At 40.8% G+C, this 27,991-nt stretch overlaps 1 protein-coding gene across 1 annotated transcript in view; it reads left to right on the top strand.

The window, feature by feature from the left end:
- dock1 (dedicator of cytokinesis 1) overlaps positions 1–27,991 on the top strand; it is a 361,518-nt gene that overhangs the window by 303,264 nt on the left and 30,263 nt on the right. Inside the window, exons 38-43 of the mRNA XM_033984239.2 lie at positions 5,204–5,293; positions 6,378–6,482; positions 17,259–17,400; positions 19,127–19,208; positions 24,053–24,137; positions 27,600–27,686. Coding sequence (XP_033840130.1) covers positions 5,204–5,293; positions 6,378–6,482; positions 17,259–17,400; positions 19,127–19,208; positions 24,053–24,137; positions 27,600–27,686 — 591 coding nt within the window. The remainder of the gene's footprint in view (positions 1–5,203; positions 5,294–6,377; positions 6,483–17,258; positions 17,401–19,126; positions 19,209–24,052; positions 24,138–27,599; positions 27,687–27,991) is intronic.

Raw genomic sequence — 27,991 nt, 5'->3', positions numbered from 1 at the left:
CTTCAGAGTCACACTGCGATCCAACGTTTATGTAAATTTGTCTGAACACATTCTGTACTGTACAGGAGACACGGCACAGAGGAGACTGATGGACAATGGTCTACAGTCCCTCAGCCAATCAGGACGCAGAACACAATGCACGCTCATACACGATAATAATGTAAAAGAGCAGGTAAAATTGCACAAAAGAAATCTGTGAAACAGCAAGCCCTCGAAAGGTGAACCACGATATATTGAGGAACAACTGTAATAAGATACAAATTACCTTATAAAGTTATGTTAATCAGACCTATTTTAAACTGTTCTTTTCAGATCTTTAGTCTTGTTCTAGTTGTTTCTTCTCATTGAGCCTCTGAAGTTGTATTTGGAGTGATTCATGTTTGAGTAATCTTTAATCGACTATTTTCAAGACTCCATTTTGTCACTCAGAGAAGACCTCGTTGAAGCAGTCTGCGTAGTTTCTTCTCTGTGGTCGCTCCCCTCTGATCAGAGTAAAAGAAAGTCTAACACTTAAGTCTTTGTGGGTAAACAGCTCGTTGAGAACGTCGTAATCGGTGATACTCGTAGGATTCGGCAGCGTTGCGTTGTCTTTTTGGTTCAGATGGGAAAAAAAACAGGCTGCTTGTTAGTGTGATGTGCAGCTATCTATAGGGGGCGCCGACACCATGCGGTGCTTTGTTGTGATGACCTTTACAGCGACGTCAGCTCCCATTAGGAAATCAGCAGACTTGTTTCTTTTATTAAGTCGTTTTAGATGAATATTGCGATTTAAAACCTCTCCTCATTTTGTCGGCAACGATAAACATTTGATTTTGTCCCTGTCTCTTTAAACTTCATTCGATGTTTCAAATAATCTTCATTTAAATTAATCTAATCTCTCATCTCTTTTGTCGTAGCTTCTTCTGTTTAAATCCTTCTGAAGTTTGATTTTCCTCACCGTTTCAGAGCCTGTACGTTGGTGCCGTATCAAAGTGTAGCTTTAATGAGATGTCTTTGTTTTGTAAAGTGTTCTTCCAGCTCTTGCGCCACCTGCTGTGCCACCTGCTGTGCCCCCTCTGCTCCTTTGGGTGTGAATTTCAAAAAGAACATATTTTTTTCTCACGCTGCCCCTCGCTGCCTTGGAGTTTCGCTATTGGAAAAAACAGTAGGTCAGCATCTGTAGCTCCATATTTTAGCGCTAACGTTTGTCATAGTGCTGTTGCTTCAGCAGAAAAATTAATTTGTGATTCTAATTGGAGCGTTTTTAGATGGAGGCGGGGCTTATTTAACTGTATAATTGTCGTATTGAAATATCCAAACTAAAAATCCACTTATGTTGAACCATATCATGTTTTGTTCAGGATTAGCTTCACAAACTTAACGCCACAGCAACATTTACAGTACTCCAACTTTTTAAAGCTTTATCATGTAACTTTTCTCATGGAAAGTCTCCTCCCTGTTATTGCTTTACTTGGAATATTCCCCAGTATCGCATTAAACTTTACTGTCTCCATGGATAAGAGCAGTTGATGCCACCAGGCGAAGTTACAGGTCAGATCTGTGGAGTGGTGACCCTGCCCATCGTAAGAATGCACTTTTTGCCTGGTGTTTGAATACATGATATGGTACTGTGGAACATTCCAGCCAAAAGAATAGCATCTCCATGGCAATAGCTTCTGTAACGCCATGGCAACAACAGCTATGCCTGTGAAACCTGTTTTTAAAGGTTCACTATGTAACTTATCTGTCGGAGGGTCTGCTGCAAGCTTATTTATGCTATTGCCTTACCTGGAATATTCCACAGTGTAGCATTAAACTTAAGTATGTCTATGGAAAAGAAGAGTTCATGCCATCAGGTCAAGTTACAGGTCAGATCTATGGAGAGGTGACCCTGCTTACAGTAAGAATGCAGTTTTTGTCAGGTATATTTTAGCTGACATGTGTAACTGAATAAATGCGAGTGAGAGATGTTTAAAGCCATACTGGGGAACATTTCAGCCAAGCAATAACATCTCCATGGAGACGTGCAGGTAACGGCCCCTCCACTGAAAAGTTACATTGCGCAGCTTTAATTCTTCAGAGAAAATCTATTTAAATTTTGTGAATTTGTTCTGACAGTGAATATTTTGAACTTTGTGTCAGTTTTTTGTTTTACGTGGATGAGACCAGTATTTACAGAGATGATGAGAGTAAAGCAACAGAAAATATATTCTACCTGGGGAGCGGACACTTAGCAACACTGTCAATCAATCCTGTTGCTAACGCTAACAGGAGCGACCTCAGGGAAAGAAAAAGCGTGATTTGTCTGTTATTAATGTCCATATTTTGATTTACAGACATAATACTGAAATAAAAACACCAGGATCATGTAGAGCGGGTTAATACGAACATTTTAAGACCAAAATGACGAGTCTGACAGCAGCAGTTACAGAGAGAGGGGCCATGGTTTTTCAATAGAAAGTGAGTTCGAGTCGATGGAGCAGATTAGCTATGTCCATTTATATATACAGTCTATGATTCTACCTCAGATTTCTAACCTTCAGTCCATCTCTATTTGAATCTATGGGAAGTTCAGAATAACTAGTACAGTTTAGCATCTGTAGCAACATTTTTCTGAACTCTCCCGTCTTGCATCGCCGCGTTAAGCAGACACTTTAAAATCTGCAATATGACCAGACAGATGTGTTCTTATGAGACCAGTCCTGTATTAACTTTCACTGCGTCGACAGCAAAGTAAACTGTCCAGTCCACATCTGGCTCATTTGTTTTAATAAGGCTCCTCTCTTCGGTTAAATGCTTTGGAGCGATTTGTCCAACTCTACGCCAACGCCACAGTTTGAAGGTTTATCCAGCATTTAAAAATAAAGAGAACAGATCAGAACAGTTTGCTAACATGATTTGAAACAGTTCTTTAGAGGGAACTAACATCACGACTGACAACAACATTTTTAGCATTTGAGTTTTGTTCTCATGTCAGGTTGGTCTGACTGCTCTGTATCTGAAGGTTTATTTTCCAAAATCCTGTATCCCCCGACGACAAAAACAGCACGATAAAAACCTTTGCTAAATAATCCTGAGGTTGGTAGTTCAGTCGCGCTATTTGTGTCGTTGATCATGACACAAATTAGCAATGATCACAATTTTCAATAAGGTTTTTTAAATTTATTATCTTTTTTTCATTTTTTATTTTGTGTTAATTTTACTTTTGTCATATAAAAACGAATTTCAACACTAAGTATTTTAAACAAACATTATTCAACTTGTATAAGGTTGTACATAACATCACTATCTGATTTTCTAAACATAAAAAATGCTATTTAAAAAAATAAATAAATAAATAAAAAACAGGCCTAAACAAACGAGCGAACGAGATTGTAAAAACCTAAGCCTCTCAAATTGTCGAATCTCTACCTAAATTAGCTATATAAAATACAAAAACATTTCTACACATTGTATGAATATAACAATGGTAAACTTTCTAACTATAGGCACTGCTCTGTCTGGAGCTTTGTTAGCCTTTTAATCTGAGCTTCATTTCAACACAATCTGACCATGAAGAACTGACTTAGTTGGAAGTACAAGTGAGCTGAATTGTGCTGTTAAACAAGTCTCTCTCAAATAACAGTACAGTCATAAGCTAGCTAGCATTAGCATTAGTCAACAGTTTTGCAGTTAGTCACTCTCACTTTTTTGTTGAAACTCAAACTCCTAAACAGGATCATGAACGCTCGTGTTGATCACAGGCTCCTGAAATTTTGCGGTTTAAATCCAATTTGTATTTTTTCAAGAGTTTTCAGACTTTTTTGGCTGTGTTTGCTAATGTGTGCATTGTGTCTCCATGGCAACTGCTGAGCATTTCACCAGACAAATACATGCAGAACTCCCCCAGTGTGATGCCACTGCAAAATATCAACAACCATAGTCTGAGAGCTTTTGCCACGCCCCTTTTTTAATAAACATTTTTAATATTGCCTTCAGCTAATGACTGTTTTTATTGTTTGTTTTGTATATAGAATTTTTGTTGTTGTTGTTTTTACATTTTAATGCACTTGAAAAGCATTTTGGTTCATTTTTTGCTGTTGTAAAGTGCTATACGAATAAAGTGTGATTGATTGATAATAAACTAACCAATCATTGGGGCATACTTTCATTTTTTTAAATACTCAGAAAAACACATAACTACTTTTTTTTCTTCTGTTAGTTTTGGGGTGAGTTCAGAGTAAACACAAACTCCAGGAAGCAGATATTGATTTGAGGAAGTGGAGCTCTACCTCCAGCATTTCCTTTTCAGGCCTCTCTCCTCCCTCTTCCGTCCCGATACGAGAGCTCTTCGAGTGGGTAGCATCTCTCAGACACCACTCCACAGCTCTGGAGAGGCATCACTCACATAAATACATAAATTCATAAACAAGAGAGTGGTTTGAAATTGCAGAAGTGGTTTATTTAGCTAAAACTATGTACATGGACGGTTTTAAAGGTTCTATAGCACACAAAAATGACTTTAAGTGAGCTTTAAGTCATGTTATAATACTGTTACCTCCTCAAAAACACACCTGGAGTTATGTTTTGTTTCATTCACACATGTTTGAGTAACTCTTTATTATTAGTCTGTCTACATCTCCAAAGCTCAAAATGCTCTGTTCCACCTTGTGATGTCATGAAGTGGTAGTTTTCAAGTTAACAGATACGTTTTACCTTTTGTTCGGTAGAAATCGGCAATTCCAGGTCTGAAATGATCCAAATGATTCTAAATGTGAAGGTGTGTGGAGTTTAAAAACACAGTGGAGCACTTCCTGTATTACCACTTGATGACATCACAAGGTGGAACAGAGTGTTTTCTGTTTGAGAGTCTGTTTGTGTTGAGGAAATAACATTAGAACAGATCAGAAAACGCCGTCCCCTTTCAGCAGAGCGAGGTAGAACTTCCAGTTACTCAGCTACATTTATTTGAGCGACTTTTACTTCTTGGAGTACTTCTTAGATTGCATATTTTTACTTCTATTTGAGTAATTTATTTGAATATGTACCCATACTCGAGTAAAAGTACTGGTTCCCGTTTCCTCTGTGTATAAGTCTTAAAGTGACTTGAGCTTTATGTCGACAATATGAAATAATTTGAACATTTGTGCTTCTCGCGGCTCCTTCAGATACGGTTTATTTTGCTGCAGCTATGAATTATGTATAAGGACGCTGTTAAGTGTGTTTTTGTCTGTGTTTCCAATAGATGTGGGAGGAGGCGATCATTTTGGGGAAGGAGTTGGCTGAACAATATGAAAATGAGATGTTCGACTATGAGCAGCTGAGTGCGTCTCTGGTAAGTAGTGCTTTTGTAAACTAGACCCACATTCACTAAACTCAAAAAATATAAAAAGAATATTTTTTTTTTTATAAATGAGGCAGACCGTATGACAACTTCACCGTCATGTTGTGTTGGATTTTTAAAATAATTTGGAAGATGGTTTTAGACGGCGCACAAATACCATGCGAACCTGCTTTTTATATTGTAAGTGAACAATATAAACTATCAAACCTGTTGCTAATGCTAACGGGAGGGCCTCAGGCAAAGAAGCTGCCGGATTTGTCTGTTATTAATGTTCATATTTTGATTTAGAGACACAATAGTGAAATAAATAAAAAACCCGAACAAGGTAGAGCGGGTTAATACGAACATTTTATGACCAAAATGACGAGTCTGACAGCAGCAGTTACAGAGAGAGGAGCCATGGTTTTTCAATAGAAAGTGAATTGGAGCCAGAGGCGTGCCCATCTTAGCTAGCACGTTAGCTATGTCCATTTCTATATACAGTCTGTTTCTGACCAAACATAGGTCATAGTGACAGGTTGTCCTAGCAGCACTAACGGATGGGTCAAATGCAGAGGACAAATTTCCCAATGAGATTTGAAGAAATTGAACCTTAACCTTAATTAAATATCTGGATTTATTCTCTATAAATATTTTAAATCTAATTGATGGATCCGTTTTCCACGCTGTCTGGGTTTGTCTACGGTAAACAAACATCTACACATTATCTGTTATTATATTAACACGGGGGCGACAGTAGTAGAGCGTTTGTCCACCGATCTGAAAGTTGACGGTTCGAATCCCGCTCTCGACATAAACATCATTGGTAAAGCGGGAAGATCCACTGACCCACAGGTTGGCGGTGCGATTCCAGCTCCTACAGATGAATGCTGTCGTTGGGTCCGTGGACAAAACACACTGTGAACGTGTGTGTGAATGTGTGATGTAAAGAGCTTTGAGACTATATAAAAATGCCACTATTTAACAGATGTATAGCAATAAAAGTCATGTATGCAGTAAACCTATAACTTTTACTTGAATAAGAAAATACTATTTTGAAAACAGTATGCAAAAACTCTGTTCTTTTGTCCATCAGAGGAAGCAGGCCCAGTTTTACGAGAACATCGTGAAGGTGATCCGACCCAAGCCGGACTACTTCGCTGTGGGTTACTACGGCATCGGCTTCCCCTCGTTCCTCCGGGTGAGTCAAACGCTCCATGTCTCCACCATTTCTCCACCATTTCTCCACTCAGGGCTATGGATAATCCTGGATACTCAGTAATAAAAAGCACCTTTTTTTTTGTAGTTTCTCATGTGGTTTTATTGAGTGGACACAGCCTGGTATTGATGCAAGGTTCCTTCTCGCTCATTTATGTGTGTTTTTTTTCTTTGTATCGTTACTTAAATTGGTATCTGGTATTTGGCATTTACAGCAGTTTTGGTATTGATTAGTGTACACTTTTTGACAGCTGATCATCTATGCGGCAAAATAGATCAACATAATCACTTCAGAGGCTGCAACACTGTCAATCAAACCTGTTTCTAACGCTAGCGGGAACGACCTTGGGGAAATAAGGCGCCTAATTTGTGTTATGGGTTATTGTGTAATGTTCGTATCTTGATTTATGGACACAATAGTGAAAATAAAAACAGCAGGATCATGTAGAGCGGGTTAATACGAACATTTAAGACCAAAACGACCAAAACATATTTTATCATTTTGGCACAGGTCGAGATTGTACCTTTAAAAGTGTCTAAATTGTATCTATTCCCATTTGCCGATATTTTAAAAGTAGTAGAAGTAATGTTTTTGTTACCTTAGTTACCGTATGTGGTTGCTGTGCTATTAATCAATTGCAAGATAGGGCCGTGCCTTGGTAGTGGTCTGAGCTCGACCTTCTGTAGATTCATATGAAATTAGCTGGACACTGTCTCATCTCATCTTATAGTTTCTTATTGTATTTCTCTGTAAATATCTCTCTGTCAGGAGCGTTACGTTCAACAGCCTCGCTCCTGATTGGCTCTTTGGTTGCTATGATACCTCTTTAGTTGCTATGATACTCGCAGTTGGAATTCCAAATATGGAGCTCCAAATTCGCTGCCGTAACTGCTAGCCTCGATGAGCTTCGTTTGACTGGACCGAACACTTAGTCCACTTCTTTATCTATGTCTATGTCTATGGTTTATCCCCAGTCTTCTGCTACAAAAAAAAAAAACCCAGGAGATGGCTTTAAATCCTGCTCCTCAGACATCAGCTGGACTCTCACTCCTCTGCACTTTACCGTCGTTGCTGCGTCCTTGTATTGACACTGCCTGCTCCGTACAAATAATACGAAGATTGGTGTCACAAAAGTCGTAGAATAAAAGATGTGCGTTTCTTTCTCCTTTTATCTGTCAAAGCTCAAATGTGAATAGCACTTTTGTCTCACAGCAAGAAGGTCCTTTCAAACTGTGCTCCCCCATCGAGTTCTGCTCCTTCTTGTATTTCTACGGTTAAGCCTAGTTACGCGAATTCTGCATCCCATCTGGAGAAGTGCAGATGGACAACGAAAGAGCATTTTAGTTAACATTGGCCTATTTAAGTTTCCATAATATAAATCTTAAAAACTGACCAAGACTAGTTCTGGAGATGGGTCCCACTGGTCCTGACAGGTTTAACTTTTAACTTTGAGACTTTGAATAATAGGTCAAATGCAGCAAAAACAAAGTGTACTTTTCCTCACTTTGTATGTGAAATAGTAATTAGCCGAGGCCATGTTCAAATGTTAATTCTGTATTTTTCTTGTACCAAAAGGCTTTGTGTACAGTAGCACGCTAGCTAGCTCACTGTGTCTCGAAGCTAACAGTCACTTATTAAAATCAAAAAGCATAAAATAAATAATTAACAGATTAGTTAAAATAAAGACTACCCAAAGATTTGTATATGTAGAGTACTTTAGTTTGTGGTGGTGTTTTAATATTTATTATGCCTCAAAATTAGCATTAGCATTAGCATTAGCATTGAGACACAAACATGTCTCGCGTGTTCTCTGGAGAAGTATTTATTTTATTTTTGCAGTGTCTTAACATGTTATCGGTGACATCCATCCGCAGCTCTCTGTCCACTGTCTGACCCTGACTCCCTAACCTCTGACCCCTGACCCCTAACCCACCTGCAACTTCCTGTACACTGTACATTATAGTCTTTAAACATTTTTTTTAAATACATACATTAAATCAAATTGATATAAGACACTGAGGAATAAAAAGTTAAATCTTATAATTGATCATGCACGTCACCTTGTCGTCTCCACGGGGATTGATACGTTTAAAGCCATACTCAGGAGCATTCCAGGCAAAACAACAAATGTCCATAGAGCCGAGCTGAAGGCATTCCCACACAAGAAGAATTTATGCAGAGCGTCTTTAGGACCTTGTTAAAGTCTTAAAAATGTCATCAGCTCATATCTGGTCCTGTCTCTGGTTTACAGCTCAGCTCTCACTGTCCTCTGCCTCGGACTCTCTCATAAATTCTACTCAAATCCTGAGGCGTTTTGTCATTGGAGCTTTAATTTGTCCTTTGCACCAATTCCATTTTGGACATGTTTATTTATCAGGCCTATCTCATCCTCTGGAGCGATCCCTTTCCCAAACACCCCTGTGACCCGACAGCGCCCCCTGGATTACATAATACGAGCCTGAGTTTGAGGATCACTGACCTCCTGGATTGAACCATTTATATTTCATGAGCGGAACAGCGATATTGTGCAGGTTTTTTTTGTTCGTATCCCAGAATCCTTTGTCCCTCCTGTCCTATTTTATCTTAAGACTGAGGAATCTATTACAGTAAGGTTAAACTGTTGGTTACAGGGTTTGAATACAGTTTGATGCACTGCTATGTCTTGAGTTGGCACAGTTCAATAGAATAAGAAGAATGCAGTTTTATTTACTTTATTTTTTTATTTATAAGGCTGAGAAATCATACCACCAAATATGTCTCCTCATTTCTATTAAACACACTACACAAATACACTATATAATGACCATAGACTGTATATATAAATGGACTTAGCTAACCTGCTAGCTGCCGCGTTTCAGTTCACTTTCTATTGAAAAACTGTGGCCCCTCTCTCTGTAACTGCTGCTGTCAGACTCGTCATTTTGGTCTTAAAATGTTCGTATTAACCCGCTCTACATGATCCTGGTGTTTTTATTTCGCTATTGTGTCTCTAAATCAAGATATGAACATTAATAACAAATCAGGCACCTTTTTCCATGAAGTCGCTCCCACTAGTGTTAGCAATAGGTTTGATTGACAGCGTTGCTAAACACCCATTCCCTGCTAAATCAGCGACGTTGGCGGGAAGAGGCGTTAGCTTCAACAGCCTCCTGCCGGATTGGCTATTTGGTTGCTATGATACTCGCGGTCAGAATTCCATTTACGGAAATCAACTCCAAATTCACCGCTATAACCGCTAGCCTCGTTGGGCTTCATTTGACTGGAGATGAACGCTCTCACTTAGTCCACTTCTTTATACAGACTATGATTTAAAATGATCTTGTTTTGTTTTCCACATTTTAAGATCACAGCAGCTTCTTTAACTCAAGACACATTCCGTCATTACGTAAGAAAACACCGCACTCCGCTAATGAAGATAAAACGGGACCCGAGGAGGTATTTTTTGTGTTTGTTTTGGGGAGTCTCAAAGTCACTTAAGTGAGAAAATCGATGTTTTGATAAAGGCGTTTTGTGTCCTGTGTCGGAGCATTGATTTTGTGTAACTCAGTGTAATTTACTTGATATGACTCATTTACTGTTGCACTCGTGAGGCTCTTCACTATAACAGCGCCATTAGAAAAACTCTTAGTGTAATCAGATGTACACTGTTTTAATGCTGTAGGGTTTTGCGGGGCCAGTTTAAGACATGGGATTTAAATGCAACCTCGTTAATTATAATATCATAATGAGTATACTGTATTACATTTAAGATAAAGTCCATTTTGGTCTCATTAAAAGATTAAAATTTTAACTCATACTTTTGGTTCCGTTCCACCAGGTCATTTTTCATGATGTTAAAAGTGTAAAAAATCGTTTATAGATGTAAGCGCGATGGTAAAAGGTCATATTTTTATATAGCGTTTTTCCGCCTTCAAGGCTCAAAGCACTTTATATCAAGGAACCGCTCGCCTTTTCATGCGTTAAATGTCTTGCCCAAGGACACAACAACAGCATTTATGTGTGGGAGCTGGGGCGATAGTATCTCAGTTGGTAGAGTGTTTGTCCATTGATCTGAAGGTTGGCGGTTCGGATCCCGCTCTCGAGATTGGTAAAGCGGTCAGATCAATCGGGCCACACATGAACGCTGTCGTTGTGTCCTTGGGCAAGACGCTTAACCCATTTGTCCCTCATTTATTGCGGGGGTTACGTTCTAAAAATAACCCGCAATAGGCGAAATCCACAAAGTTATTATATCTGTTTTAAGACTGTAAAACCCCTCACCACACACTTTATACACTTTTCTCACACAGGTATTAACATTTTCTCTCATTTCTCTCTTGTTTAAACTCTCTCAAAGTTCAAACCTTCATCAGCGCCTTTGTCCGTGCAGAATGTTTCATCGACATTGTGGGTTTTGTCAGGGAGAAAACTTGCAAACATACAGCACTTCAGAGTCACACTGCGATCCAACATTTATATAAATTTGGCTGGACGGATTCTGTACTGTACAGGAGACACGGCACGGAGGAGACTGATGGACAATGGTCTACAGTCCCTCAGCCAATCAGGATGCAGAAAAATGTGATCTGGAATTGCACTGCCAACCTGTGAGTTTTACCAATGATGTTTAGTTGAACCACCAATCTTCAGATCAGTGGACAAACACTCTACCAACTCAATACTGTAATATGTGATAAGAACATTCAGCCTGAAGGTCGGTGGTTCGATTCTCGCTCGGAACAAGTTCTTTCGGTATCTGTGTTTATATCATTAGTTCTACTTCAGCTGTAATTACTTGACATAATTTATATTTTACCAGTTTTGTAAAATGAAGATAAAGAGTGTGGACCGACATTCAGCTGGTAAACAAACTGACAAGGCAGAAACCAGCATCAAAAATCCCATGTGTGCTGCAACCAAACCCTTCTGCCATAGGGTTGCACTGCATTTTAAAGCTTTGTGATGTAACATTTCCAGTGGGGAGTGCATCAGTAGCTTGTCTACGCAGAGTTGTCATTACTTACAACCTAAATATCCGGCGTTTATTCATTTATAGATGTTTTAATGCTCAAAATTACCCGCTTTCTTCCTGTAAGCTGAGACGTCTTTCCACAGATCTGATGCATAAATAGGCCTGGTAGCATCACCTGGTTTCTATTTCTCTCCTTTTATAGATAGAACTGTTTCATGTCATACCGCGTAACACCCCAGACAAAGCAATAACACCTCCACGGAGACAAGCTACCATAAAAAAGTTCCATAATACACCTTTAACTTTGATAGAGCCTTCAATCCACCTTGTTCTATATATCTCTCCTCCTCTCTTCCCTTTCTCCCCTCTTTCTCCCCTCATCTCCCTAAACCTCTTTCTTAATCCTGTATTGAGCTGCCAGAGCGCACTATCACTTCCAAAAGTCCGTGGAGGCTTGTGTGAGGGCGCGTTTGAAATATGCATCGGCGCACTCCTCCCTGCGAGGGGGGGATATGAGGTGCCTTGTCCCATCACTCAGCCCGCTCCCGGTACAAGATGGAGGCCTGTGTGAGCCTCATGCATTTTCAGGGAGCGCTCCTCGTGTCTGCAGACTAGATATTTTTTCTGTTGTTTGGGATAAAATTGGAGGAGGCTTTTATAAATCCCATCGGGTTGCCAAATGCGATCAGAAACGAGGCGATTGGAGATTTTGTTCAGTACAGCTACTTGAAATAAAATAAACGAATCAGAAACATGTACCAATATTCTGCTGATCTTGTATATACAGTGGTCACTCGTTTATCGCGGGGGTCACGTTCTAAAAATAACCCGCAATAGGAGAAATCTGCGAAGTTGTCAGCTTTATTTTTTAGTTATTATACATGTCTTGCAGATGTAAAACCCCTCACCACACACTTAATACACTTTTCTCAGACAGGCATTTTCTTACATTTCTCTCTTTTAATTTAATAATTGATAGTGATTCACGTGTCTGTGCTGTGCGGGAAACACGGCATGGCGGAGATCGATTGACGGTGGTGGCTATAAAAAAGCGTGTAGAACTGCACTGGAAAAATCCTCAAAACAGTGAGACCACAAAGTTTCAACCGCGATATAGTGAGGGACCACTGTATAGACATATCACATCGTTTAATTTAATGATACAGTATCGATATTGTGGCCTGCTGTATTGATATATTGTGAGTCAAGAGTATTTTTTTTTGTATAATTATACACTCACCTAAAGGATTATTAGGAACACCTGTTCAATTTCTCCTTAATGCAATTATCTAATCAACCAATCACATGGCAGTTGCTTCAATGCATTTAGGGGTGTGGTCCTGGTCAAGACAATCTCCTGAACTCCAAACTGAATGTCAGAATGGGAAAGAAAGGTGATTTAAGCAATTCTGAGCGTGGCATGGTTGTTGGTGCCAGACGGGCTGGTCTGAGTATTTCACAATCTGCTCAGTTACTGGGATTTTCACGCACAACCATTTCTAGGGTTTACAAAGAATGGTGTGAAAAGGGAAAAACATCCAGTATGTGGCAGTCCTGTGGGCGAAAATGCCTCATTGATGCTAGAGGTCAGAGGAGAATGGGCCGAGTGATTCAAGCTGATAGAAGAGCAACGTTGACTGAAATAACCACTCGTTACAACCGAGGAATGCAGCAAAGCATTTGTGAAGCCACAACACGTACAACCTTGAGGTGGATGGGCTATAACAGCAGAAGACCCCACCGGGTACCACTCATCTCCACTACAAATAGGAAAAAGGCTACAATTTGCACGAGCTCACCAAAATTGGACAGTTGAAGACTGTAAAAATGTTGCCTGGTCTGATGAGTCTCGATTTCTGTTGAGGCATTCAAAGGGTAGAGTCAGAATTTGGCGTAAACAGAATGAGAACATGGATCCATCATGCCTCGTTACCACTGTGCCGGCTGGTGGTGGTGTAATGGTGTGGGGGATGTTTTCTTGGCACACTTTAGGTCCCTTAGTGCCAATTGGGCATCGTTTAAATGCCACGGGCTACCTGAACATTGTTTCTGACCATGTCCATCCCTTCATGACCATCATGTACCCATCCTCTGATGGCTACTTCCAGCAGGATAATGCACCATGTCATAAAGCTCAAATCATTTCAAATTGGTTTCTTGAACATGACAATGAGTTCACTGTATTACAATGGCCCCCACAGTCACCCGATCTCAACCCGACAGAGCATCTTTGGGATGTGGTGGAACGGGAGCTTTGTGCCCTGGATGTGCATCCCACAAATCTCCATCAACTGCAAGATGCTCCTGTCAATATGGGCCAACATTTCTAAAGAATGAATCAGCACCTTGTTGAATCAATGCCACATAGAATTAAGGCAGTTCTGAAGGCGAAAGGGGGTCAAACACCGTATTAGTATGGTGTTCCTAATAATCCTTCAGGTGAGAGTAGTTTTGTATAGTTTTTAGTTGTATAGAACCAAATTATTTAGTCACAACGCTACATTTTTGTGGCTTATTTAGAGGAAAGAAACTTGTTTATGCAGAACATTTGACATTTGATTCACTGTTTTGACAAGTAAAATATGTGTTTGTTATTTTAGCTTTGCACAGGCAGTGGTTTAACAAAGTCTTTTAGTATCACAGTTGTGGTTTAGTCGATATGTTGTGATCCTTAAGAGCTGTTAAACTGCACATGTCCCTGTTACATGTGAATATGGAGCTCGTATAAACTGTGGATGAATAATATTGACCAACGGAACAGTCTGATGTTTGCAGTCTGATGCACTAAACAAAATGCACTTGGTTCTGCTCATTCATATGTTCATTAAACAGAAGATAAATGCATCATTATTAATATTTATTTTTTGTTGAAATGGGGTTGATCATTAAGGGCCACGAAAGCCTTTATTTTTCACTGAATCGTCTTGAATCTATTTGAAATATATCTTATCATATTGTATTGAATTGAAAGTGCACTGTATTGACATGTGTATCATATCGTGGCTTTTATATCGAGGTATGTATTGTATCAGTAACTTCTTAATGATATCCAGCCCAGTGCTGACTTGTTGCACATAAACACAAAACATTTGACACAAACCAACCTACTTTATACAGTATTTTAGCTTCAAAACTTTTCCCAAATCCTCCACCAAAAGGAACGGGATTTCCACTTAACCGGACGTCCTACAACAAGGAAAACACGGCTAAGATGCATTTACGGAAAAAGTGGACTAATAAACAGTGTTGGGAAGTAACTGAATAAATACGGAGGATGTGTACTCAGAATACTAATTTGTGACCGCATTTTTGGACGGTTACTTTTTCATTTTCATTCAGAATACTGTAACTTTTCTGAAATCAAACAAACACACGGTGGGATTTGATCATGTAATTTAGGCTTCAAACTGCTCATAATCAGTGAGAAAAATGTAAAAACCAGCTCTTGTGGTGAGGCATGTGAGATTTTTCCAGCACCAATGAGTGACAGGGAATACTTTAAAAACGCCAGAGTCAGCGGATTTGTTTCTTTTATTAAGTTTAAAATGTGCAAATTATAACATAAAGATCCATCTCGAACATTTATTAAATCAAGAATCTAACAAGTAAAGTAGAGTTCAGTGAGACAGCAGACATAGTTAAATCTCTATACAAAACGCCAATGCCGGCATAAAATCAACATTGACAAGTACGACTGTTCACCGCTGTGTGGAGCAGAGAATCTTGGGTAATAATCCTAATGATATCTGATATATGTGTAAGAGCCTCGTCAGGGTTTGATGTGCCTGGATTTCATTAAAACTTCACTTCCAGCAGTGAAGGAGCTAATATCTTTATGATTGAAACAGTGTGAACCCAGGAGCTGACGATCTGGCCTCCTCACAAGTATTCAACAACAGAAGGAGATAGGAGTTAGGAGTTAGGAGTTTGAGGTAGGAGTTAGGAGTTATGGGTAGAAGTTAAGGTTAGGAGCTAGAGTTAGTAGTTAGGGTTAGGAGCTAGGGTTAGGAGTTAGGGGTAGGAGCTAGAGTTAGGAGTTAGGGATAGGAACTAGGGTTAGGAGTTAGGGGTAGGAGCTAGAGTTAGGGATAGGAACTAGGGTTAGGAGTTAGGAGTAGGAGCTAGGGGTATGAGTTAGGGGTAAGAGCTAGAGTTAGGAGTTAGGGTTAGGAGCTAGAGTTAGGAGTTAGGGATAGGAGTTAAGGTTAGGAGTTGGGAGTAGGAACTAGGGTTAGGAGTTAGGGGTAGGAGCTAGAGTTAGGGATAGGAACTAGGGTTAGAAGTTAGGAGTAGGAGCTAGGGGTAGGAGTTAGGGATAGGAACTAGGGTTAGGAGTTAGGGGTAGGAGCTAGAGTTAGGGATAGGAACTAGGGGTAGGAGCTAGAGTTAGGAGTTAGGGATAGGAACTAGGGATAGGAGTTAGGGGTAGGAGCTAGAGTTAGGAGTTAGGGATAGGAACTAGGGTTAGGAGTTAGGGGTAGGAGCTAGAGTTAGGGATAGGAACTAGGGTTAGGAGTTAGGAGTAGGAGCTAGGGGTATGAGTTAGGGGTAAGAGCTAGAGTTAGGAGTTAGGGTTAGGAGCTAGAGTTAGGAGTTAGGGATAGGAGTTAAGGTTAGGAGTTAGGAGTAGGAACTAGGGTTAGGAGTTAGGGGTAGGAGCTAGAGTTAGGGATAGGAACTAGGGTTAGAAGTTAGGAGTAGGAGCTAGGGGTAGGAGTTAGGGATAGGAACTAGGGTTAGGAGTTAGGGGTAGGAGCTAGAGTTAGGGATAGGAACTAGGGGTAGGAGCTAGAGTTAGGAGTTAGGGATAGGAACTAGGGTTAGGAGTTAGGGGTAGAAGCTAGAGTTAGGAGTTAGGGATAGGAACTAGGGTTAGGAGTTAGGGGTAGGAGCTAGAGTTAGGGATAGGAACTAGGGGTAGGAGTTAGGAGTAGGAGCTAGGGGTAGCAGTTAGGGGTAGGAGCTAGAGTTAGGAGTTAGGGTTAGGAGCTAGAGTTAGGAGTTAGGGATAGGAGTTATGGTTAGGAGTTAGTTTGGAGTTAGGGTTAGAAATTAGGGTTAGAGTTAGGATTTAAGGTTAGGAGTTAGTTGGAAATTAGGGTTAGGAGTTAGTTAGAATTTAGAGTAAGAAGTTAGAGTTAGGAGTTAGAGTTAGAGTTGGGAGTTAGGGTTTGTGCTATTCATTAGTAGTTGCAGTTAACACACTGCATTACCAACTTGTCTCCATTAAGGAAAGTGTGTCGCACCACCAGACCAAGTTACATGTCAGATCTGTGGAGAGGCGCAGTGTATTTTTAAGCTATAAAAACAACTGTAATTGAATAAATGCCAGATGGACAAGTTTTAAACTGCTATACTGTGGAAGATACCAGGTAGAGCAATAACATCTCCATGGAGACAAGCAGATGATGATGGACCTCTCACCATAAAAGTGACGTAGTGCACCTTTAAAAACAAACAAACATCTTCTCAAACCCTTCTCTTTATGTACAAGGATAAAGCCGGACCAAGCTATGATGCATTTCAAAGCTCGACTGGACTGGTTTTCTATAATGCGATGACGTCATACTCCCAGAAGGGGGGGCAAGAGAGTTTTTCCTATTAATTACATTGTACTTTGCCATGAAATATCCAAAAAGTAACTCCCCAAACATTGAACCTGATCATTTCTATTAGTACAGTCATTTCATCTGCCCACATCTGCGTTAAATCTGATTGGATGGTAGATGTTGTGATGTCATCTGAAACCGGGTCAAATACTTTGCCTTAACCTCTCCTAAATACCCAATCTGTCTTTTTTTCCACAGAATAAGATGTTCATATACCGGGGTAAAGAGTACGAGAGAAGGGAGGACTTCGAAGCACGTCTGCTCACGCAATTTCCCAACGCGGAGAAGATGAAGACCACCACTCCCCCTAGTGACGAGACCAAGAACTCGCCTGGACAATGTATCCTTTTTAATTATAATTTTAAACCTGGACCTAAATCTTGCCTCTTTTTTTTGCAATATATTAAACATTTTAAATTCAAAATGCTCTGGAAATACACTTTATTTTTGTCAGTCTATGGTTTTGTCTTGTCATAATAACATTTAGACATTAATGGTGTAACTGTGTGCCATTTTAAGTAGAATTTTTGACCCTCTGAGGCTACCATAGTTTGAATTGTGAGCTGCTTAAATCCAGGCTTGAGGCATGTTGAACTTAATTTTAGATGTGAATTGAAGTTTTGACCCTCTGAGGTCTCCGTGCTTTGAGTTTTGACCAAACCTGAGTTTGTAGTCCAAGCTTAAGGCAAACTGAATGTGTAAGTTGAGTTGATTTTTGGACCATTGAGGCTACCATAGTTCGAATTTTGAGCTATTTAAGTTCAGGCTTGAGGCATGTTGAACTTAATTTTAGATGTGAATTGAAGTTATGACCCTTTGAGGCCTCCATACTTTGAGTTTTGACCCAATATGTGTTTGTAGTCCAGGTTTAAAGCAATCCCGAGCAGTAATTTGACTTGGTTTGTGACTCTTTGAGGCTACCATAGTTGGAATTTTGAGTTACTTAAGTCCTGGCTTGAGGCAGGTTGACCTTAATTTTAGATTTGAATTGACGTTTTAACCCTCTGAGGCTTCGGTACTTTGAGTTTTCACCCAATCTATGTTTGTAATTCAAGCTAAAGGCAATCCTGATCAGTAAGTTGAGTTGATTTTGGACTATTTAGGCTACCATAGTTGAATTTTGAGTTACTTAAGTCCTGGCTTGAGGCAGGTTGAAGTTAATTTTAGATTTGAATTTACATTTTAAGTTTTCACCCAATCTATATTTGTAGTCCAAGCTAAAGGCAATCCCGATCAGTAATTTGACTTGGTTTTTGGCTATTTGAGGCTACCATAGTTGGAATTTTGAGCTACTTAAGTCCTGGCGTGAGGCAGGTCGAACTTAACTTTAGATTTGAATTGACGTTTTAACCCTCTGAGGCTTCCCTACTTTGAGTTTTGACCCAACCTGAGTTTGTAGTCCAGTAATGTGAGTTTATTTCTTTCAGCTGGAGCAACAAAAAAGCTGTATTCCCTTTTGCAGTAGTTAATAATGTGATGTTTTAGCTCTGGCCTTCTTAGCCCATGATCCTCTGAGGCTTCCGTAGTTTGAGTTTAATTTGAATTTTGACCCTCTTGATGTTTTCCCTCTAATGTTTCACCGTATGGCATTAAAGTTTTATTACCATGGAGACCAAAATTACTAGATCTGCTGAGTGCTTGACCCAGCACACTCAAAAAACACTTGTAAATGAATAAATGAAAGATATACAAGTTTAATGCCATACTATGAAACTTTCCAGGCAAATATCTCCACGAAGAAGAGTAGCTAGGTAACCCCTCATGAGAAAAGTCACGTAATGTACATTTAAAACTGTTTGAGAATATTACCAAGGGGCAACAATGTGCAGATTTGAAATAGATTTGGAGAATTTCTGATTACTCTGAAAAGCACAGTTCAAACAGAAAAAAAAAACCAAAAAACGATTGGATCATGACTCATCAAAGCAGCATTTTGCGTTCTCTTTGGATCATTTTGAGTTCACTTTGGGCCTCGGGGAAGTCGACTTTCATATCGGCCCGGCTCATTTGGTCTGTGTTTTCTGCAGGATTTTCAGCTCTATTTCCTTAACAGGTTTTTACCAAAGACATTCAGTGTTTCATAGTGAAGCCGATCCTCGACCTGCCCGCCAAGTTCCAAAACAAGTCTGTGTCAGAGCAGATTTTAAGGTAATGGACAGCTCAAGTATGCAAGTACACAAGTATGCAAGTACACAAGTATGCAAGTACACAAGGGTGCAAGGACACAAGTATGCAAGTACACAAGGACACAAGTACATAAGTATGCAAGGACACAAGTATGCAGGTAAACAAGGACACAAGGATACAAGTAAACAACAACAAAAACAAACTTTATTTATAAAGCGCTTTTCATACAAAAATAAAAAATAAACAAGTACTCAAGTATGCAAGTACACAAGGACACAAGTGCATAGGACACAAATACATAGGACAAAAGTACACAAGTACATAGGACACACGGCACAAAGTACACAGACCGTGGGATCATATTATGAGATATGTTGTATATGTCGACAGCGGGATTCAAACCTCCAACCTTCAGATCAGTGGACAAACACTCTACCAACTGAGTAGTGGTAGTGGTAGTAGTAGTAGTAGTAGTAGTAGAAGTAAAATACAGCAAAATACAGCACTAAGTAAATTATAATTAATAAGAAAATAATAATAATTCTTTCACTTGTGCTTAAGCTGTGACACTTTGAAGGAACTCTACTTTTAAGGACACATTTTGGCTGGGTTTACACTAGTCTTTGTTTAGTCCTGATGCAGTCTCCAGTTGGTCCGCTACTAGTCCTCTTCTAGTCCAGGTTTTGTCTAGGTTTAGTCCAGGTTTAGTCCAGGTTTAGTCCAGGTTTAGTCCAGGTTTAGTCCAGGTTTAGTCCCACTCTATTAAGCTGTGCCTTTGCTGGTTTTGTGTGTAGGAGGTGAGTAAATGTTGGGACGTGTGTTTGCTCTAAACTCAGTGTGACCTTGGTCTCATTATAAACTGTGAGCGGCCGCTGTGCCCGCCGCCACGCCAAACGCTCCGCCGGCCGCCATGCCAACTATAACACTGTAACACTTCATTAAGACATCGTTCTGCACTATGGTTCCTCCTACCTCTCTTTCCCCTCCTCTGCTCCTCTTCTTCTCTCTCTCTCCCCCTTGCTCTCCTCCTTCTCTCTCTGGCTTTCCTTCTGTTGCTCCTCCTCTTGCTACCTTGAGAATCCCCTGCCCCCTCTGTCTATCCCCTTATCATTTTTCCTCCTCCTCTCAACCCCTTCCCTCTCTCCCTCGCTCCCTCTTGCTCCCCTGTCCTCCTTTCTCTCGCTCTACTCCTCTCTCTCTTGCTCCCCTCTTCCCCCTCTCCTCCCTGCACCCCTCTTCCCTCTGTCCTCTTCTCCCTCTTGCTCCCATTTTCCTTCTCTCCCTCCTGCTCCCCTCTTCCCTCTCTCCTCCTCTCCCTCTTGCTCCCCTTTTCCCTCCTGCTCCCCTCTCCTCCTCTTCCCTCTCTCCTCCTCTCCTTCTTGCTTCCCTCTTCCTACTCTCCCTCTCTCCTCCTCTCCCTCCTGCTCTCCTCTTCCTCCTCTTCCTCCTCTCCCTCTCTCCACACTCTCCTGCATCAGTGGACCTGATTACAAAGAGCCGTTTGACTGTGGAAATCCTTTAGGTAAATATATACCTCTGCACCGATGTTATCACAGGCGCCGCCGCTGCTGCTCTGGCCCCGCCTCCCGACACTCTAGCCCCACCCCCTGCTTTGATCCTCCGCGTGTTTGCTAACTCTGCCTGATTGTTATGTGGAACTCGTTTAAAAGCCATGATTAGACACTTCTGTTTAGACAATGATTCAATCCATTTCCGTGTCTCCAGCCCAGTCTTCATTTGTTCTGCTTTTGTCTGTGAGGTTGAGAGTTTAATCTCTGACACTCCTGGATCATTATATTATAATTTACACATTTTAAATCACAATATTAATCTAAAACGACTTAATAAAAGAAACAAATCCACTGACTTCTGCATTAGAAAACTGCAGTGCCCAGTGGGGGCTGACATCACCGTAAACGTCATCGCAACAAAGCGCCGCATGCTGTTGGCGCCCCCTATGGATAGCTGCACGTCACACTAGCGAGCAGCACTTTTTTTTTTTATTTGTACCAAAATGACTATGCGACGCTGCTGAATCCTACAAGTACAATGGTCCCCAACTTCAGAGGCTCAGTGAAAAGAAACAACAAGAACATGGTTAAAAATCTGAACAGAACAGTTTGTAGAATAGCTCCGATTTAAAGTTTTAAGTTCTAATAGCAGAGGATTCAAAACTAAAATGAAAACACCTCCCCTGGATAATGTAGGCCAGTTGCCTCAGGGCCATAATTTGTTCTCCGCTGCCGTAAAGTCATGAAAATTTAGCACCGTCGGCGTAATATTCTGCCTTTTATTTGGGCAAAAGTCTTTAAACTCTCACAGATAAACAGGGAGCTGATGTCCATCCCACAGTAGTGCTATAAAACAGACGGCCATTACATCCACCCTCTCTGTCTCTGTCTCCGTCCTCCGTCTCTGACCTTGCTCTTGTTCAGATTTACCATGGCCCTATAACCTCACAGCTAATAGCATGTTTAAGGCCTAATTACAGCCTATTTAAATCCTCTTTATTAATGTGTTTGTTAAGTCCGTGAGTCTCTGAGGGTCAGTTTCTACGGCTCGCGCGATTGGCTCGTTTAAAGTCACATGTGAACCTGAAGTACTCGTCCTGGGGTCATTGTACTGTGTGACTAAAATGGAACGAGCAGCTGTTTTGTTTTGTTTTTTTATTTCAAACAGGTGAGCGAGTTCCTAAATGTGATGGAAATATAATCACAAATCTGAGTTGTTTTAATGGTTTGGCAGGAGCTCAGTTGGTGGTTTATGTTTTGGCACTGGTCTGGAGGTTAAAGGTTCGAATCCCGCGCTCGACGTAAATACAATCGGTAGTTCTTGTGCATCTGTTTCATGTTGAGTGTTTTGTGTGGTCAGTCTTTCTCATACTACTTTTACTACTGCTACTACTACTGCTACTACAACTACTCTACCACAACTACTTCTACTACTATACTACTACTAATACCACTACAACTACTGCTAATACAGCTACTACTACAACAACAACAACAACTACTACTTCTACTACAACTACTCTACCACAACTATTTCTACTACTATACTACTACTACTTCTACTACAACTACTCTACCACAACTACTTCTACTACTATACTACTACTAATATCACTACAACTACTGCTAATACAGCTACTACTACTACAACAGCAACTACTACTGCTACTACTACTACTACTACAGCTACTCCTACTACTACTACTACCACTACTGCTACTACTACTACAACTACTCTACTACAACTACTTCTACAACAACTCCTACTACTGCTGCTACTACTACTACTATTACTTATTACTTTTATGTGCCTTGTGTCATGTAGTGTTCAGTAGTCTATAGCAGTAAGAATGAATATTTTCTTGGTGTTACTACTACTACAACTACTACTACTGTCAGTTGTACTACTATTACAGCACAACTATGGGGATATTGTTGTGTCCTTGGCCAACTGAAGCTTTTTTTAATCTTATAAATAAAACATTTTCCTTTTGGTTAAAATGGGCATTTTCCAGGATATTTCCACTCTTCCAGTTATAAAATTTTCCAGGCAGCGTCTCGGATAAATATTTTCCTTTTTTCTCCCGTTTTTAACATACAAAAATATCTTGTTTTTTAAGGTTTGGTAAAGTCTGTATGAAATCAATTGTACAGTAGACTCTACCATCACGGGCATCAGTTTTATGTTTATCGCCACCATTTTGTTTTCTTTGACTGGCCATTATCAATATTATGCTTCAGATTGTTAATTGCCATGGTAACGTGCTCACTTTTCTTCAGTCCCATGGCGTTTCCCAGACCTCGTGCCTCTGTGTATATGTGGTGTTATCATACAGTGCTGCTTCTACAGTGAAATGAGCTGGTGTGGGGAGTCTATTAACCTGCATTACCTCTAGCTGTCTGCAGGGGGAGGAGGAGGGGGGAGGAGGTGGGAGGAGGTGCTAGCTAACGATGCAAATGCCCCCCACGCTACGGCCTCATCTCTCACACAGATGAGGCCAACATCCAACATCCAGCGTACAGAATGCTCCTGGTGCCCTCCCGGTGCTGTGCTCGACCCAAAGCAAAACCAATCACACTTTACATCAAGGTGCAGATTGGGTAGAACATTTTAATTTACTGCTCTCTTTCTCTCTCTTTTTCTCTTTCTCTCTCTTCTCTCTCCTCTTTTTCTCCCCTTTCCATTTCTTTCTCTTCTCTTTCTCATCTCTCCATCTCCTTCTTCTCGCTCTCACCTTCTCTCACCATCTCTCTCTCCTCTCTCGAGCTGTTCTTTTGCTCTCATCTTTCTCTCTCTCCATCTCTCTGCCTTTCTTTCTCATCTCTTTCTTTCTTCTCTCCATTTCTCTCTCTCCCTTTCTTTCTCATCTCTTTCCTCTCTCCCCTCTCTCTCTCCATCTATCTCTCTCTCTTTCTTTATCATCTCGCTCTCTTTCTTTCTTTTTTCCATCTCTTCTCTCTCTTTACTGTTCTGTCTCCACTTCATCTCTCTTGTCTTCTATTCTCTCTCATTCCATCACTCTTCTCTCTTCCATCTCCTCTCTCAATCTCTCCGCCCTCTCATCTCTCTCTCTCCCCTCCATCCCATCCCTCTCCCCTCTCTCTCCCCTCTCTCTTCATCCCTCTTCCCCCTCCCCTTTCTCTTCATCCCTCTTTCTCCTCTCCTCTCCTCTCTTTCTCTCTTCATCCCTCTCCTCTCTCTCTTTTCTCTCTCCCCTCTCTCTCAACCTCTCTCCATTGCTCTTCATCTTCACTCTTCCCTCTCTCGCCATTCCTCTTCCCCCTCTCCTCTCTCCACTCTGTCTCCCTCCCTCTTTCCCCTCTTCCTCCTCTCCTCTCTTTCTCTCGTTGCAGTTTCTACACGGTGAACGAGGTGCATAAGTTCCAGTATTCTCGGCCGGTGCGGAAAGGGAAGAACGACCCAGACAACGAGTTTGCGGTAATTAAATACTATCATTTTGAAGTAATAGTACTCTTACTGTAGTACTATTACTGTAGTATTATTACTCTACCAATATCCAAGACTTTTTATTTTACCCTTAGACTTAATACCTTTTATGTTCCCAGCAGCTCTAACTCATCTAAAACTATAGTCTGTATATATAAATGGATGTAGCTAACCTGCTAGCCGCCACATTCCAAACAGGAAGTTATCATGGGCGCACTTCCTGCTCCACCGACTCTGGCTCCAATTCACTTTCTATTGTAAACCTGTGGCCCCTCTGTCTGTAACTGCTGCTGTCAGACTCGTCATTTTGGTCTTTGGTTGCTATGATACTCACAGAATTTCAAACACAGAACTCGGCTCCAATTTAGCCGCTATAACTGCTAGCGTTGTTGGGCTTCATTTGACTGGAGCTGAACGATGTGGGTGACGTCTGTGTAATCCCTTTGTCGAAGTTTAAATCTGTCAACTGGACAAATCGTTGTAGAAATGAAGACGTTTGGCTGCTCATCCAAGCCGCTTCTTCAGTTCTGGTCAGAGAGTTGCTGGACTATAACTCCATCCTCAGACCCAAACAAAGAGAACAATAGCAGGGTTGTTAAAGGTAAATAGCTGTTTCCAGTTTCAGTGTAGTTATCCCCTCTCTTCAGACAGATATAAGGCCGTGTCCAGCAGTAATCTGACCAGAACTGAAGAAGCGACTTGGATGAGCAGCTAAACATCTTCACTCCTACAACGATTTGTCCAGTTGACAGATTTAAACTTCGTCTTTGGCTGTGGCTGTCCTCACACTTTTTTCCTTATATAGTCTACGTCTAAAACTGAACTCCCAATTCCCCTTTTGCTTGTAACTGCTTCTTGTACAGATGTTTCACTTTGATCATTATTTAGATTCATTAGTGTAGATTAATAATGGGAACACACAGTTTGTTGAGTCTGCGGCTCGTTGGCCCCTTGAGTTTTCACACAAATAATAAACCTTTGTATTCAATCGAAACAAAAGCTGCGTTTGCACAGTGCAGGGGGATAATGATGAGTGTGGATGCGCATCTGTGTAAACACCTTGGCTTTCATTTTCTCTTTTATTCAGTTATGTTTTAGTTAAAGATTTATCAGTTTAAATTCGTAATTCTGCTGGGATCGTCTTATAAAAGGGCCTATATGAGAAAAACTGATTCTTATGAGCTTTAGGCCATGTTCTAATGCTGTTACTTCCTCAAAAACATACCTGGAGTTGCATTTTGTTTCATTCACACATGCTCAAAATGCTCCGTTCCATCATTAATCAATCAGCCAAATGATTCTAGTGAAGGCGAATTGAGTCAAATGAAGCTAATCGAGGCTAGAAGTTATAGGGACTCAGGGAAACAGATAGAACAGAGTTTATTTGTAGACATAGGAAAATCGATTAAAGGTAGTCCTAACAGACAGTTGGGAGCGGCATTTGTAGGCAGAAGTCCTGGAGCGGGTCGTGGGTCACAGGGTCAAAAGCTGGGGTGTTCATACCGGACATGGAGAACTGGGTCGGAGACAGAAGTGCAGGGTAGGAGTGGAATTACGGTGGATAGATGAAGGTGACACGACGATCTGGCCCTGAGTGTTGGTTCCTCGGTGTTTTTCTACTCGCAGGTGAAGGCCTGATGAGAAGCAGGTGTGCGGAGGTGGTGCCAGAGTCTCCGCCCAGCTCCAGGCGCAAACACAGAAGGGAGGGGGGAAAACAGCGCAGAACACACAAAAAACACACAAAAAACACACAAAAAGCACACAAAAAACCCAAATCCTGACACTGGAATTCCGACTGTGAGTGTTACAGCAATGAAAGAGCCAATCCAGAGTGAGGCTGTTGAAGGTAACGCCCACACCGCTGGTTTAGCAGAGAGCGAGCCCTTAGCAACGCTGTCAATCAAACCTGTTGCTAACGCTAGCGGGAGTGACCTCGGGGAAAGAAGGCACCTGATTGGTCCATTATTAATGTTCATCTTGATTTACAGACACAATAGTGAAATAAAACACCAGGATCATGTAGAGCGGGTTAATACGAACATTTTAAGAGCAAAATGACGAGTCTGACAGCAGCAGTTACAGAGAGAGGGGACACAGTTTTTCAATAGAAGTCGATGGAGCCGGAAGCGCGCCCATGATCACTTCCTGTTTGTTATACGGTGGCTAGCAGGTTAGCTATGTCCATTTATAGATACACAGTCTGTGGCCTCACCAGACAAAATGTATTTTTGATACTGTCTTTACCAGCAGTAACTTAACTTTTTAAATGTTGGTACTCTTTCTTCAAGGTTGTGAAATACTGAATTTTAGTTTTCTCCTTCACATTTTCAAGTGTGCTTTTTAGAATTAGCTACAAAGACATTATTTAAACTAACTTTCAAACTCAAACGTATAGCGCCTTTGAAGCACAGTCCTCGTTATACCTGCTCCTCTGTTCAGGCCGTAATTAGCCTCCAAACCTCAGAAACTTTAAATGACTTCACTTCTGATACTTAGCGGGGCCGATTCTCTTTAAAACATGAACTATAACATCACATAAAGACAGATCCAGGGATAGTTAGCAAAATGGCTTTAAATATTTGAATTATTTTGTCACAAGAAAACTTCGACAGTTCAGCTGAATCTGAAAACCCACATTCGCTATAACTCTGTTTTATGGATAATGAACGCAATGAATATTCTGCGGCCTGTTCTGTTCAGAGAATCACCTCAGATACCCCGATGTTACGAGCGATGCCGTTTAAATAAAGGGACAAAAGCGAGATTGCGAAGTGTTACGTACTAGAGCTTTAAACGGTGGTGTGATATCGAAGTGTCTGCGCAGTGGGGCCAGCGATGTCGTCCGAAACAGATGATAAACGAGAAGCAGGGAGGCTGGAAATGTGGTAAAAGTCAATTTGGGGTAGATTCAAATTCGTTGGTTTCAAAAAAGTAATAAAAACGTGGAATTGAACTGTATATATAAATAGATTTAGCTAACCTGCTAGCTGCGGTGTTCCAAATAGCAAGCGATCATGGGCGCGCTTCATTGACTCCAATTCACTTTACATTGAAAAACTTAAATACAGGAAGTGCTCCACTGTGTTTTTAAACTCCGTACACCTTCACTAGGATCATTTGGATCATTTCAGCCCTGGAATTTCCCATCTCTGCTGAACAAAAGATATATGTTAGCATGAAAACTATCTCTTTATGACATCACAAGGTGGAACAGAGCGTTTTGAGTGTTACTGAAACATGTGTGAATGAAACAAAACACAACTCCAGGTCTGTTTTTGAGGAGGTAACAGCATCAGAACATGGTTTAAAGTTCACAAGAGTCAGTTTTGCGTAATATAGGACGTTTAATTTATTCATTTCCGTACTTATAGTATTTATATTAGTTAAAATGATTGCTTAATGCGTTGAAATCTCATATCTAACACTGCTTTGTTTCGTGTTTTATACCTACAGAACATGTGGCTGGAGCGGACCACTTACACCACGGCGTACAAGCTCCCTGGGATACTGCGCTGGTTCGAAGTCAAGTCTGTTTCTACAGTGAGTGTTCCTCAGATGGCTCCTAATTCAATAGCACTGCACCTTAGACTGGAGACTATCGACGCTATTTGTCCATTTAAGAGGTATAGGCGGCTCTGCGGGCGGCCGGCTCAAAATATCTCCACTTTCACCACCAGAGCGGCCATATTGATTCTCTGTTCTGGCTTTTAAACTATTTTCTCTGTGACAGTTAAGGGAGAAAAACTAGTACATGTTTGTTCTTAAACTTTTCCGGGATTTTAACCATGTTTCTTCTCGTTTACGCTCTTGAAGTCGTATTTGGAGTGATTCATATCTGAGTAAAC

This window comes from Periophthalmus magnuspinnatus, chromosome 19, assembly GCF_009829125.3.
Source record: "Periophthalmus magnuspinnatus isolate fPerMag1 chromosome 19, fPerMag1.2.pri, whole genome shotgun sequence".
NCBI lineage: Eukaryota > Metazoa > Chordata > Actinopteri > Gobiiformes > Gobiidae > Periophthalmus > Periophthalmus magnuspinnatus.
Note: the sequence above shows the minus strand (reverse complement) of the source record. Positions and strands in the feature narration are given on the sequence as shown.